The sequence below is a fragment of the Xyrauchen texanus genome, chromosome 12 (genome assembly GCF_025860055.1).
Source record: "Xyrauchen texanus isolate HMW12.3.18 chromosome 12, RBS_HiC_50CHRs, whole genome shotgun sequence".
NCBI lineage: Eukaryota > Metazoa > Chordata > Actinopteri > Cypriniformes > Catostomidae > Xyrauchen > Xyrauchen texanus.
The window spans coordinates 23,503,468-23,519,493 of NC_068287.1; the positions used below are offsets into that span (position 1 = coordinate 23,503,468).

A 16,026-nucleotide genomic window follows, 5' to 3' on the forward strand; every position below is an offset into this window, starting at 1 on the left:
ATGTATCAGATCAGTTAATGTCTCGATCTGTAACTGCTTACAACTGTTGGGTGCCTTTAAAAGAGCAGGTATTGCACTAGATTTTATTTAAAGTTAAATTAATGATATGATTATACTTTTGCTGTCATATTACATTTTAGTCTTCTTGTATTGTACTACTTAGTACTTTTGAAGATCTTGCCCTCAGAAATGCCACCTGCAGCATCAGCAGTAACTAGGCTAGGGATTGATGCCCTTTTAACGCATCGATAATCAAAATATTTTACAGATGATTATCGATATATGAAGGGATTTTTTCAGATGTAAATAGGGCTACCCATTGCACAATAGTCTTTCTTTTCAATCATTTTTCTTCCTTGAACAAAAGGCAAAGATTATTAACTCCAGTCATTACTGGATGAAATATTGTGTATATGCATATTTCATATAGCCTACACAATGTATTTTCAGTTTCAAGTTTGTCTTTTTGTGGTTTGACAGTTTGATAGCAGTTTCATACACTAACCTGCAAACTCATCAACGTCACTTTGTTCATTCTGGAAGTACAAAAACATTTGTAACTTTAGTGTGTAGGCTCCCTGTGCAAGGAGCTCTAAAATACCTGTCCTATGTTGTGATACCTGTGCCTTGTGACCTCTTTCAATAAATGTTATATCACCCTCTTGTGGTCTCCCAATGCTATTAGACATTCAACAGAAGCCCAACTGAGTGTATTGGAAAGAATGCAGATTAGACTTCTAATCTAAATGTCAGCTAATGTTAATATATCAATGCCTCAAACTTGTATAGATAAAATAACGTGCCAATCTATAATTGATATATCAATATTTTATGACATGCCTAGCAGTAACTCAGTTCAGTTGTCATATCCAAACTCATATTTAAGCTCAGTTATCAAGAGAGAAACTAACAGCTGGTTATCTTTCCTCAGTCTGAGATGCTTCTCCAGCACCAGTCAAACCCCTGTATAGTGGACAATGCCGGGAAGATGCCATTGGACTTGGCCTGTGAATTCGGCCGTGTTGGGGTGAGTCACATGCTGTTGGGCTTTTTTGTGTCTCTGTAAAATTACTTCCACAGGCATGTCTTCTTCCTGTCTCTAATTGGCTTAAGTGTGCATGTTTTGTGTGTATGATCATTTGTTTGCCCTGCAGGTGGTCCAGCTGCTACTGAGCAGTAACATGTGTGCAGCTCTGTTGGAGCCCAAGCCCGGAGACTCGACTGATCCCAACGGCACCAGCCCACTGCACCTTGCTGCCAAGAATGGACACATCGACATCATCAGGTGAGCGCTCTGAGTCCAGAGAACGAGAGAGTGAATCAGATGGAAAGACAGTCTACAGTGCTCAAATGCCTTTCTAAATATGGAAGTCACACTTTCAGTGTGCTTTTTTAAATCTTAGGTTAAATCTCAGGTTGCCATTGCCGGGTCGATGTTGCACTGTTGTTTACCAGACACTGAATGTAAATCAGACCACCTTTTCAAGCTATTAATGACCTTTTGGGATGAGAAGTATTTTCTTGAGAAGTATTTTCTTATTAAAGAGGTCATGTCATTCATATTTTTTCTTTCTTTTTTAAGGTTCACTTAGAATGTTTGTAATACTGTAGTATTACATGACCTTTCTCTTTCAACTCACCAGCCACAACGATTACGTTTGTTGTGGATGTGGGGACTATCTTCTACGTCACTTGGGGGGCGATTTCAAAATGAGTACTTTTTGCAGGGTGGAAACAATAAATGCTCTTTTTGGGCTGAGAGGATATTTTTTAGTTCTGAAAGCAGTGTTTTTATAGCACAATGACCTCTTATATTTCAAAATATCAAGGATTATTTGATTCCTTGTGACATGACCCCTTTAAATATTTTATTGATAGACTCAGTAGACAGCAAGCAATAATTTTCTTAATCAGTATTAAGACAGCCTCCCCTCCAACCTCTCTTGCAGAAACGAGAGCAATGACCTGACTGTGCATCTATGTGTGTCTTCAGATCGGGAAGAACACCAATTTGCGAACAAGCGCCACTTTAGGGCATAAAGTTGCCTGGTAGAGGGAGCCCTTGCTTGGTTGATCGTGTCTACGACAGCAGGTGGTAGGCCACTTAGATCTTCTGCATCCCGTCCAGGAGCCAGACGTGAGGTTCCAGAGGTCTGGGCACAGATGCCAGAGGGTGCCCCGGCCCTGAGAAAGAAGGTCCTTCCTCAGGGGAATTCGCCTGGGTGGGGCTGTCGCGAGGAGCGTGAGATACGAGAACCAAGTCCATGTGGGCCAGTAGGGGGCTACCAGAGTGACTTGTTCCTCGTCCTCCCTGACCTTGCACAGCACCCATGCAAGTAGGCTCACTGGGGGAAATGCATATTTGCACAGCCCCCGGGGCCAGCTGTTTGCCAGCGCGTCTGTCCCGAGGGGAGCCTCCACTAGAGAGTACCAGAACGGGCAATAAGAGGTCTATCTGTGCTTAGCCGAACCGCTCCCAAATCAGCTGGACTGCCTGGGTGTGGAGCCTCCACTCTTAGCTGAGTGTACCTTGTTGCGACAGCACGTCCGCTGCTGTGTTGAGGTTGCCCAGGATGTGAGTGGCATGCAATGACCTGAGTCGCTGCTGGCTCCAAAGGAGGAGATGTCGGGCGAGTTGTGAATATAACAAGAGAGCACACCGCCTTGGCGACTTATGTACGCTGTCGTAGCGGTGCTGTCTGATCGGATCAAGACGTGCTTGCCCCATATTATCGGGAGAAATCTCCGCAGGGCAAGGATTACAGCCAGCAACTTTAGGCAATTGATGTGCCAACCCAGCCGGGGCCCCGTCCAGGAGCACACGGTACGTGCCGCGGCACCATTCCCATCTCGGGACTCGAGTCTGTAGCCAGTGCTGAAGTGGTCTCATATGCACCAACCCCAGTGGCGCGACCACCGCGGAGGATGCCATATGTTTTAGAGGGACAGCTGTGCCTAGCTTGAATAAGGTGAATCATTTCAGCACCGACTGAGCGCGTTCGTTTGTGAGGCATGCTGTCATTGAGACTGAGTCTAACTCCATGCCGAGAAAAGAGATGCTCTGAACTGGGGTGAGCTTGCTCTTTTCCAAACTCCAAGTCCAAGATCGGTCGTAAGCCACTGCCTTTCTTGGGTACGATGAAGTAAGGGCTATATAAACCCTTCTTCATCTTGGCTGGAGGGACAGGCTCTATTGCGTCTTTGAGTAAAAGGGTCACGATCTCTGCCCGCAGGGTGTTGGCGTCTTTGCGGTATAAAATCAAAAGTCCCATTTACCCTGGGGGCCTTTAGCCCCAATGTGAGGAGAAGAATTGTATAATATAATAATACTTATTTTCAGAGAATATATTCTCCTTCTTTTCAGAGTAATTCTTAAAAAATGTTGTTAGATTTATGCTTGTAACGTTTTGCTAGTGGAGTTAGAAAAATAAATTTAATTCAAAATGTATTGTCTGAAAACATATCTTAATGTTGTATGACATTTTTATAAAGTAAATTTGTCTTGTTTTAAGGATATTAATATTAAAAAGATAAAAGATAGTGAAAGGAAATCAAGATCAGAGAAAGAAAAAGGGAAATGGGATGGGAACATGACCTGGGCCGGAATTGAACACAGGTGTTCATGTCAGAGTATTAGCACTGACCACAAATCCACCACTCCAGTACAAAAGCTTTTCATTCTAAGTTTTCCTATACAAGATAAGGCCATATCAATAAATGTGTAAATTAAAATGTAAATTTTATATGCTGAAGGAATGGGGTTGAAACCCAAGACATGCAAAAAAAACTCTTGCAATGCATATTTGTAATAAGATAAGGCAGCTGGTGTGATTTGCACCTCATATATTATGGACGACAGAACATCACATGTTGGATTCCCTCGTAACACATCAGTAAACCTGTTGTCTGTGTGTTTCTGTGGCTCTTTCACACTATTTCAAAATTTTTCTGTAATAAATCAAACCTGATGACGAGCCACTGTTACACTGCACAGCAACAAAGTGTGAGAAACAATCCACTCTCTCCCTGTGGCCATTGAGCTTGTGTGCATCGACTGAGAGTTACAAATATAGCAGCTCTCGAATGGAACAGGAAAGTTTGAGTTAAATTCGATTAGAAGACACTTGAATTATTTATAATTTTGTAGAGAGCAGCACTAAAAAGGTTGCTAACAGTTTGTGATTTATCATGTTCATATATTTATATTTATATGTTCAACACCATAAAAGTAACCCATGCAAATTGTACTGTAAGTCTTCTGAAGCCAAACCATAGCTTTGTGTGAGGAACAGTCTGAAATGTATGATGTTATTCAGTGAAAATCTTGCCCTGCGCCAAAGCCCTCAAATCTCATTCACGTTTGTACATATTGAAGTTTAACTGAATCTGTGGTCTTTGATTTAACAACTAAGAATGCATTTTTATTCCAATTCATAAAGATATTCAAAAAGAGTTGTAACATTGCAAGATTGACTGGAGTTCTAAAATGAAAGTTTAAAGGGTGCGGGAAAACCCCCTCATCATGATAATGACATTTGTTTATGGGTCTGTTCCAAAACCGAGTGAGCTGCCCCTGGATGCAGAAGACTACTGCCTAGGCAGGTCACAAGGTTTTGAAACAGACCCTTAATGAGCCATTGGTGTGATGATGTGCAGTGTGTGTGAAGGATCCTTGTGCTTGATGAAATGAGACTCTGCAAACAGACACACTCTCACTGATAGTAATGTGTAACCAATGAGCATGTGATGATGATACAGGCAGCATATGCAGGTCAGAAGCATTGGATTTACTGCCTGTCAGTGGTGAGGAAAGAAAAAATTTAGTCACCCAGCATACAATACATTATACATAAATCACATTCAACAAAGCAATTTCAATTAATTATTTATTTGTGTTAAATGTGATGTACTTACAGTACCACTAATGGCACTAAATAAAATGGCAGAAATTATGGTTTTCCAAATGTTCCCCATTGTTTGGTCAAACATGGTTGCACCTGGTTTTAATTTTAGCTACTGCTTTTTCTATTGCTAATTTTCACATAGCCTATTTGTATGTTTTATCTTACTATTAAATTCCACACTCATTTCGGATGAGTCATTGATCTATGAATGTGTGTATTATGAAATCTAAACACTATCAGAGTTTGCCGGGAGCCCAGAATTCTGTTAATTAGAAAGAGGTCTCTAAGTCAATTATCACGTGACTTCCCACATCATCATCATACAGATGCCCAGGGCTCCCCATGCCAGTATATACATTGAATCACATAAGATACATATTGAAACAGGGCTAAAAATTAATTGCTCCAGACCTCAGCTCAGCCATGCATTTCCTTATGAATGGTTCCTAACTGGTGCATCATAGGGCAAAAATGGGTCACAGACAGAAGGGAATAAACAGTACTGAATGCAAATGATAAAATGCAACTCACTATTTAATTTTGCATAGTAAGAATAGCAAAAAACTTTTGAAAGGATAGAGAAAACACTGTTTATGTTTTGTTGTTAACGCCAAAGCTCAAAGTGCAAATTGTGTTACTGTGTCGGGTTGCAGCTTGATGAACAGTGTAAAATCTGGGTCCAAAAGCAAAACAAGTTTAGAACCACTGTCCTATAAAAACACATAGGCTCCAGGGATTCAGTAACTGGACTAGTGGTCTGCTCAGCATCACCTGCAGTATCTATGTGCAGACAGCTGCACGTGTTCATGGTGAAGGTCATCTTTCCTTCTCGCCACTAGGAACAGGCTTGCAAGCACAGATGAGTGTGTGTGCACGTCTCCGGCTGATTTCCTCTGAGTGTGTCAGGCCCCATCTACTCCCTGATACAACTGCCATCAATCAATGTGACAGCCAGACCCCCTCCCTGATCAGAGCAAAATGAGAAGGAGATTAGAAGAGTTCAACCCCGTCCTGCTGATCTGCCATCCTAATACTGCATTTCCTGTAATTACATTTGCTGGAAAAATGGATCCTAACAAACATTATAACATGCTGAAAGTATTTGTTAGTAATAGATATTTAGGCGATAACATACAAGCAAGAGTGCTGTTTGCACTGAATATCAGCATGGCTGTGATTCAACCATGGGCACAAAACTGCAGGTAATCACAGCCGTGCTGATGTTCATTATAGCAGGAATGCCAATGTTACATTGCTTTTATACAAAGTTAATATAGAACAACTTGTTTAGACAAAATAGATATTATTTTGTTTTTTTTGCTACACCAACTACAATGGTTTCAAACAAAGCCAAAGAAGGATTGAATGATGTGTGTTGCCAAGCAACACAAGCGGAGTAATACAAACAGTGAAATATTTCAGTGCTCTTAAGTTGATAAACCCTTTTGTGATACCCTTCCTTACAATTATAACTAAGGGGTTTGTTGCAGCTGGGCCCAGCACTCTTTGAACAGCACTTGTCTGTTCAGATTAGAGGAGCAGAACTAGCCAATGTATAATCTGGTGTAGGTCATTAAGATGAAAAGCGGAATCAATTAAATGAAGTTTTAGTTCCTAATAAAGTTTATTCGTTTATAAAGCCATTTTTAATTAATAGTACTTTTGAAACACATGTTTTACAATTATGACCACTCACATTAAAATAAAGACTCCAGTCATATCAGTAACCTTATAAAAGCTGTTTTAGTCTACATGGAGATGGGAGTTGCCATGTTAGAATCACATGACCAGCCAAATACTACTCGCTTCATCTCAGTAACTGCCCTGTTATTTGAATTTTTCAGTCATGGATCAAATTATTCATGGGTGAAATAGTGAATTTCTACAATGGCATCGGTAAATGAAAACTATGGTGTTTGAATGATGTTGCATTCATGCCCCATTGTGTACAGCCTGAAGTATACTTCGGTCATACATGAACACTGATTGGATACAGGATGCATAACGCAATATTCATCATCAGCAGATTGGTCGAGCACTAACCGCGCGTCTTGGAACGCGCAGAATGCACATGCGCCTGAAATTATTTACACTAATTAGTTGGTCCACAAGTTGGTAACACTCACAGATAGATTTAATCACAGGGAAACAGGAGACAAATATGGAAACATCAACAATGGAAGTGCAACTCAAGAGCGCGTGCGTGAGAAGGTCAGGAGACGCCTGCATTCGTATAACTCCAGTCTGAAGGAATATAAAGACATTTTTAATGTGTCTAAACTCCTGACGAAAAATAGTCCAGTATCTCATAGCAGTCAGAGGACACATGCGCCAACTGCCTGTGTATGCTCGCAGTCAAATGTAGTATACTTTGGCAGGCTCGCTTTCTACTGTACGCTGACGCTAAGCATTCGCGTCAAAACCGGAGTATATTTTGGGCTTTAATCTAGTACAAATACATATATCATTTATGAGTTTTACCTGAACTAGCCTTTTACTCTTTTATGACCCAGTGGTTGTTTAAAAATGCATTTAGATTTGAATGTAAACTATCTCTGTTCATGATTATAAACGGTGCATGATGGGCTCAAACTCAAGCCAGCAAGACTATCAATGCGGTAACCAATAAAGATCAATACTGTCAATACAGCTGTCAGCATGTGTCTGTTGGCTCATCCTGATGACATGGATTTAGGAAGACTAATCTCAACAAACTATATATATAAAAAGACACTTGTCATTAATTAATCCTTTAATTATTTCCTGCATTAAAAAAAAATGGCTTACAACACTCTAAGATGGTTTTCTGGTCTTAGTTGGTTTTAAGCTACTCTAGCTTGTCTCACAATCTGGCCAAGCTGGTCTTCAGCTAGTCACCCAACCTGATCAGCTGACAAGTGCCCAAAATCTATCTAAAACCAGCAAAAAAATACCAGGCTGAGAGACCAGCTAAGACCAACAAACCAGCTTCGGCTGCTCCTCAGTCACACATTACTATAAGAACCATACAGGTCCTTCTCAAAAAATTAGCATATTGTGATAAAGGTCATTATTTTCCATAGTGTAATGATAAAAATTAAACTTTGATATATTTTAGATTCATTGCACACCAACTGAAATATTTCAGGTCTTTTATTGTTTTAATACTGATGATTTTGGCATACAGCTCATGAAAACCCAAAATTCCTATCTCAAAAAATTAGCATATTTCATCCGACCAATAAAGAAGTGTTTTTAATACCAAAAAAAAAAAAAAAAAAAAGTCAACCTTCAAATAATTATGTTCAGTTATGCACTCAATACTTGGTCGGGAATCCTTTTGCAGAAATGACTGCTTCAATGCGGCGTGGCATGGAGGCAATCAGCCTGTGGCACTGCTGAGGTGTTATGGAGGCCCAGGATGCTTCGATAGCGGCCTTAAGCTCATCCAGAGTGTTGGGTCTTGCGTCTCTCAACTTTCTCTTCACAATATCCCACAGATTCTCTATGGGGTTCAGGTCAGGAGAGTTGGCAGGCCAATTGAGCACAGTAATACCATGGTCAGTAAACCATTTACCAGTGGTTTTGGCACTGTTAGCAGGTGCCAGGTCGTGCTGAAAAATGAAATCTTCATCTCCATAAAGCTTTTCAGCAGATGGAAGCATGAAGTGCTCCAAAATCTCCTGATAGCTAGCTGCATTGACCCTGCCCTTGATAAAACACAGTGGACCAACACCAGCAGCTGACATGGCACCCCAGACCATCACTGACTGTGGGTACTTGACACTGGACTTCAGGCATTTTGGCATTTCCTTCTCCCCAGTCTTCCTCCAGACTCTGGCACCTTGATTTCCAAATGACATGCAAAATTTGCTTTCATCCGAAAAAGTACTTTGGACCACTGAGCAACAGTCCAGTGCTGCTTCTCTGTAGCCCAGGTCAGGCGCTTCTGCCGCTGTTTCTGGTTCAAAAGTGGCTTGACCTGGGGAATGCAGGGATGTTTCTACTCCAGACTCAGTCCACTGCTTCCGCGAGGTCCCCCAAGGTCTTGAATCGGTCCTTCTCCACAATCTTCCTCAGGGTCCGGTCACCTCCTCTCGTTGTGCAGCGTTTTTGCCACACTTTTTCCTTCCCACAGACTTCCCACTGAGGTGCCTTGATACAGCACTCTGGGAACAGCCTATTTGTTCAGAAATTTCTTTCGGTGTCTTACCCTCTTGCTTGAGGGTGTCAATGATGGCCTTCTGGACAGCAGTCAGGTCAGCAGTCTTACCCATGATTGCGGTTTTGAGTAAAGAAACAGGCTGGGAGTTTTTAAAAGCCTCAGGAATCTTTTGCAGGTGTTTAGAGTTAATTAGTTGATTCAGATGATTAGGTTAATAGCTCGTTTAGAGACCCTTTTCATGATATGCTAATTTTTTGAGATAGGAATTTTGGGTTTTCATGAGCTGTATGCCAAAATCATTAGTATTAAAACAATAAAAGACCTGAAATATTTCAGTTGGTGTGCAATGAATCTAAAATATATGAAAGTTTAGTTTTTATCATTACATTATGGAAAATAATGACCTTTATCACAATATGCTAATTTTTTGAGAAGGACCTGTAGACAGCCTTCTCCAGCTAGTTGTGCCCACACACATTGCAGCAACAACTCCCTTTCCAATCCAGCACAAGAACAGCTCTGATCAGCCTGGAGCTAATTATAGGCCATGTGAATGTGCAGGTTACAGCAACAGAGCAACGACTATCACAGGGCTGTTAATTAAGTCATTAATCCAGCAATCCGGAGGCAATATGTATGCAGCCGATTCAAATAGTTTGATGCAGAGAGGGGAAAAAATGAATGCAGGCTTAATTTGATGTACATAGCTGTAAAAAAAAAAAAGCTGTTAGCTTTATATTAAAACGCTGTCTCTTAAGCTCAGTGTCATGTATGTGTGTTTACACTCTTAATACCTTTAATTAGCACAATCAATGTGGCCATTTGCCAACTAGCAGCCATGCCTGTCCACCTGCTTGGTGGTCTCAAGTGCAGGCCAGTGCAAAGTGACATCTCAGCCCTTTTCATACACACAAACAGACCTACAACCACACACATAAACACCTTGCCAGTCAATATGTTATATAATCTCTCTTTTCCAAGAGAGATTGTGCATAAAAGGACATTATATTGAGCTGTAATGGGTCATTTTGGCAGCTAATTATACAGAAAGGTGTCTACGAATCACCAGGGCCAAGATCTCTCCTGTGTCCTCTCCTCCTCTTCTAAGGCTCAGGCCTACTGTGCACTGATGTAATTTAATTTACTCTTGTGTCAGAAGGTCATGCTCTGTGCTCTGAGGTCCTCCAGTCTGGGTTGGGTTGGTTGGAGGGTTTTTGACAGCCTTGCATTGTTCCAGATTCAAGTCTTGCAATATTGTAGCAATTGCATTGTCACCATGAGGGCAAGTATATATACAGTATATATGGTCCCAAGATAGGGCTTGAGTACCTTGATGTAAGTCTAGGGTATTAATAGTAAAAGCACACCTCTCAACAAGCCACCATATTTCAGATATTATTCATGTTATAAACAAATTATGCAACAAAGTTCAATACTCACAATAACTGAACAAGCTTGTGTTTGTTTAAGAAATAGTTCACCCCAAAATGAAAATTCTCTCATAATTTATTCACCCTCTGCCATCCCAGATGTGTATGACTTTCTTTCTTCGGCTGAACACAAACAAATATATTTTTAAGTATATTTCAGCTCTGTAGGTGAATGGTGACCAAAACTTTGAAACTCTAAAAGCACTTAAAGGCAGCATAAAAGTAATCCATATGTCTTCAGTGGTTATGATATGTGTGGGTCAAAAACAGATCAATATTTAAGTCCTTTTTTTACTATAAATCTCCACTCTTTTTTGGTGATTTGCATTCTTTGTGTGTGTTGCCACCTACTGGGCTGGGAGGATCATTTCTAACAAAAAGGGACTTGCATACTGATTTGTTTCTCACGCACACCTATCATATCACTTCTGAAGATATAGATTTTAACACTGGAGTCGTATTGGTTTACATTTATGCTCCCTTTATGTGCATTTTGGAGCTTCAATGTTTTGGTCACCATTTACTTCAATTTTGAGGACCTACAGACCTGAGATATTTTTCAAAAAATCTTGTGTTCAGCAGAGAATTGTATTCATACATATCTGGGATGGCATGAGGGTGAGTACATGATTATGTAATTTAAATTTTTGTGTGAACTATCCCTTTAACATTTCTTTGTGATAGTTAACATGAACTAACAATGAACAATACTTTTTATTATACTTATATTCATCTTGTAGATGTTAATTTTTGCAAACAAAAATGCATTTTGTACATTTAAAGTTAACTGTGTTAACATTAGTTTATGCTTTTGAAATAAAATGAACAATCAATATGCATTAGTATTTTGATCAAATACATTAACCGCGATTAATAAATGGTGTTCAAAATACATGCTCATTGTTAGTTCATAATACATATCTAATGCACTAATGTTAACAAATAGAACCTTTCTGTAAGGTGTTGCCATACTCCGAGTTTAAAATAAATTTTTTTAAATTGGGACGCCTAATCAAGTACTCTACCACTAATTGGGTTTTTCTAAAATTAAGATCTAAGTGCCTCATGAATTCTGGTTTCAGATGTAAGCAGTATAATCACACAGTTTTCAGTGGTTGTCTGAATTCTGTCCACCCTCACTAGACTGCTGATCCAGGCTGGCATCGACATAAACAGGCAGACCAAAGCTGGCACTGCCCTTCATGAGGCTGCACTTTGTGGGAAGACTGATGTGGTGCGCCTCCTGCTGGATGTAAGTTGACAGACAGATAAACTTTATTGATCTCCAAAGGGAAATTTAGTGTACAACAGCAGAATCAGAGTTTTATGAAGCTATAATTAGAGCTATAAATACACACAGTGCATTTAAAGAATAAACAGTGCAGAAACAGAGATTGTGCTTTAGATTGTCAATTGATTTCATGGGGTGTTTAAATGTACTGTTTTAAATATGTATGAAAGTTTGAAACAGCATGCACTAGCCTAATATTATATATTGATCTTGCTGGCATGTAGGCTACCATAGAACTGTAAGAGTTAGTCAGTGGATTCCTGTACATTTCCCAATATTGCTTTTTACTTTGACCTTACAGAGTGGCATCAATGCAGCAGTGAGGAACACGTACAGCCAGACAGCGCTGGACATTGTCTACCAGTTCACTGCCACACAGGCCAGCCGTGAGATCAAACAGATGCTACGAGGTAAGAGAGAGAGGGAGATGAAGCCATTGAAGAGTACACACTGTTTCCCCTTGTTGTTTAAATATGCATCTCGGAGTGTAAGAAATCTATGCTGTGTTTATATGTGGGGATGTAGTGCCATTTATATTTGTTTATCTTTATGTAGACGCCTCAGCAGCCTTGCAGGTCAGGGCTCTGAAGGACTACTGCAACAACTACGACCTAACTAGCCTTAACATAAAGGCTGGAGACGTTATCACGGTAATACTCATATTCATAAGGCCTACTCTAAATAAATTCTGTACATTTGTCATGATATAGTGTTCTTGTTTTATTCAGATGTAAACTCAGAATTCAGTATTATTTATACAGACTTTATTTTATTCACTTTGCAAGATTGTAGTTATAAACATCAGAGATTCCACATTAATCCTTTGTTTTCATAGCAGTTAGTTCAGTGTGCTTTGGTAATTTGTCGACAGAGGGCGCTGGTGCCTATGTTTTCACTCAGACACCCAAAAATGATTCAGATCAGAGGTTCTCAGCCTCAAAACGGTGCAGGTCTGTTTTTAAAATAGCCTTATCACCTTTAAAAATGTGAGGAGAAAATCTTGCCATATCTTATGTTGTTGATATATAATATGGGTAACACTTTACAAGTGTCTCCATTTGTTAATGCATTGGGTATCATTTTACAGCATTGATTTATCTTTGTAAATGTTAGTTAATTATAAATACAATTATTCATTGTTGGTTCATGTGTGTTTATAGTGTATGAACTAATGTTAACTAATACATATTTTACATACAACTAATACATATTAGTATATGCTGATTAATTTATTAATTTATGCTAATTAAATTATTGTTCAGTTTTAGTTCATGTTAACTAATGTTGTTAACATATGTTAACAAATGGAACCTTATTGTAAAGTGTTACCCAAATATGTATGTCCAATAAATAAAAATGACAGTATTTTGGCAAAAATGTATCTGTCCATGGATAATATGGCTAATTTGAATTTAGTATTCAGCCTAGTATTTGTCCCATGTGTTAGCTTGGTAAATCTGACTTGGAGAATCTGAAAAAGACTTATGTTGATTGTAATGGTTTTTACAAATTTGTGATGTCATATTAATCATTTTGAATATGTGAGGACTTATCAGTACATGGTTATAATAATACATTTAATATGTTTGGTTTTATTGACTCTTTGCTTACTTTTTTGTTTACTTCTTGATGTCCAATATAAAACCTGGGTCCTGAAGTAAAACCAGTTGAGGACCACTGATTTAGATCATTAGGTTTACTTGTTACTTGAGAAAATGTGATCACTTCTTACTCTGTTGTCCTTTGTTAGTGGTATAGCATTTAAAAATCTGAAGTGAAATGGTCTAATTTATTTTTGTTGCTGCTGACTCACAAACGTACTGTAAGTCTTTACGTTAACCTCCTGAGACCCGAGCGTGACTGCTGTATGCATTTTCCATTTCCCTTTTTGATATGTAATTAGTAACACCTAATAAACACACAAAATAATAATAATAATAATCATTTCTAGAGCAAATAGTTTTCCTATAAAATCATGGCAATTCATGTTTTTGAGAAGTTACAGACATTACATCAGAAATTTGCTTCATTAATTCTGATTCAAAGTAATGTCCAGCATCATCCAATCACTGCCAACCATACTAAAATACAATTTTGCATTATAAATTCTGAATCTATGTACGGATTACCATTGTCCCATGTCTGTCAAACATGCCAAACATCATCTGCAGCCTGAAACTGAACATTTGGTTTGGATTTTAGGAGTGAATGCACTTTGCTGCATAGAAAAGCTATAGGATGCTCCCTAATTAGTGAATGACTAAACCTCCATTGTGCTGTCTGTCTGCACTGGTCTCAGAACAGTAAAAAAAAATTCCATCTATTGGATGAACCCATTGATTCTAAATGTGAAAATGTACAGTAAATATAGAATTTCTAAGGAAAAAATGCACTAAAGTGCACATTGTGTACATTGTGTTTAGCAGCGTGGTGTTTCGCGATAAATTGCTCACATTTTTAAAATGATATATCAGATGAAACTAGAGACTCTAATCTTTTAACTCAAACAGTAAACATGTAAAAACGTAATTAGGTTTCTTACCATATGTAGTTTTTATGGCGTTTCTCTCAAGGACAAACTCTTCTGTAGTCAGCTCCATGTTGTTTGGTCGCATGACTCTGTACATTGAAAGCTTAACCCTTATAATGAAAATCATCAGGTTTTTTTGCTTGATGGCATGAGTCATAATAGTGACCAGATGATTTATATTTGCATTATAGATTATAATTGATGATGATTCATTTCTCTTGTAGGTGTTGGAGCAGCATCCAGATGGAAGATGGAAGGGCTGCATCCATGACAACCGTACAGGAAATGACCGTGTGGGTTACTTCCCCTGCAGCATGGTGGAGGTGATCAGTAAGAGGCCCGGTGCTGCGGGTAAGAGAGGACAGCGGGCGGGTCAGTGCTGCATCTTACTGAATGCTAAATGCTGCTGACCTTGATTCTGTTGCAGCCAGCTGTTCATGCTGCTCTTGTGCGCTGGATTGAGGGCCAGACAGGGCCAGCTGTTTTTGTGGGAACAAAGACTAGGGAAATGGAGAACATATAGCTCTCTTTTCATCTCTGAAGACTTTGTTAATGTAGCAGTTAATGCTGTTGAAAACATAGTTCAGACCAATAGTTGGTGATTAATGGTGCCTTAGGAGAAGCTGACTCAAAAATGAAAATCATTTCGTTATACTTACCCTCATGCCGTTCCAAACCGGTATACTGTTGGTGGAACTCAAAAGGAGAATTTTGAGGAATATTCAAATAGATTTTTCTATACAATGAGGTTTGACACCATGACATTTGGTTACAAGACATGTATGATCCAATGATGATTAATGTTATTATGGTCCAACCTAGGCACCATATTTGATTTGAGAACTGCAGTGGATATTTTGATCTGTTTTTCACACAAAGCTATCATATGGCTTCAAAAGTCTTGGCCAAAAGTGTGTCCCTTTTGGAGCTTGACAGCACGTGGTCAATACTAAATGTAGTTACAGTGGGTACGGAAAGTATTCAGACCCCCTTACATTTTTCACTCTTTGTTATATTGCAGCCATTTGCTAAAATCATTTAAGTTCATTTTTTCCCTCATTATTGTACACACAGCACCCCATATTGACAGAAAAACACAGAATTGTTGACATATTTGCACATTTATTAAAAAAGAAAAACTGAAATATCACATGGTCCTAAGTATTCAGACCCTTTGCTGTGACACTCATATGTTTAACTCAGGTGCTGTCCATTTCTTCTGATCATCCTTGAGATGGTTCTACTCCTTCAATTGAGTCCAGCTGTGTTTGATTATACTGATTGGACTTGATTAGGAAAGCCACACACCTGTCTATATAAGACCTTACAGCTCACAGTGCATGTCAGAGCAAATGAGAATCATGAGGTCAAAGGAACTGCCTGAAGAGCTCAGAGACAGAATTGTGGCAAGGCACAGATCTGGCCAAGGTTACAAAAAAATTTCTGCTGTCCTTAATGTTCATAAGAGCACAGTGGCCTCCATAATCCTTAAATGGAAGGCGTTTGGGACGACCAGAACCCTTCCTAGAGCTGGCCATCCGGCCAAACTGAGCTATCGGGGGAGAAGAGCCTTGGTGAGAGAGGTAAAGAAGAACCCAAAGATCACTGTGGCTGAGCTCCAGAGATGCAGTCGGGAGATGGGAGAAAGTTGTAGTAAGTCAACCATCACTGCAGCCATCCACCAGTCGGGGCTTTATGGCAGAGTGGCCCGACAGAAGCCTCTCCTC

General features: G+C 39.4%; 1 protein-coding gene across 1 annotated transcript in view; it reads left to right on the forward strand.

Moving 5' to 3' along the window:
* Nucleotides 1–16,026, forward strand: part of caskin1 (CASK interacting protein 1) — a 158,053-nt gene that overhangs the window by 122,913 nt on the left and 19,114 nt on the right. The window contains exons 5-10 of the mRNA XM_052140113.1: nt 932–1,027; nt 1,155–1,285; nt 11,622–11,730; nt 12,071–12,179; nt 12,325–12,419; nt 14,524–14,650. Coding sequence (XP_051996073.1) covers nt 932–1,027; nt 1,155–1,285; nt 11,622–11,730; nt 12,071–12,179; nt 12,325–12,419; nt 14,524–14,650 — 667 coding nt within the window. The remainder of the gene's footprint in view (nt 1–931; nt 1,028–1,154; nt 1,286–11,621; nt 11,731–12,070; nt 12,180–12,324; nt 12,420–14,523; nt 14,651–16,026) is intronic.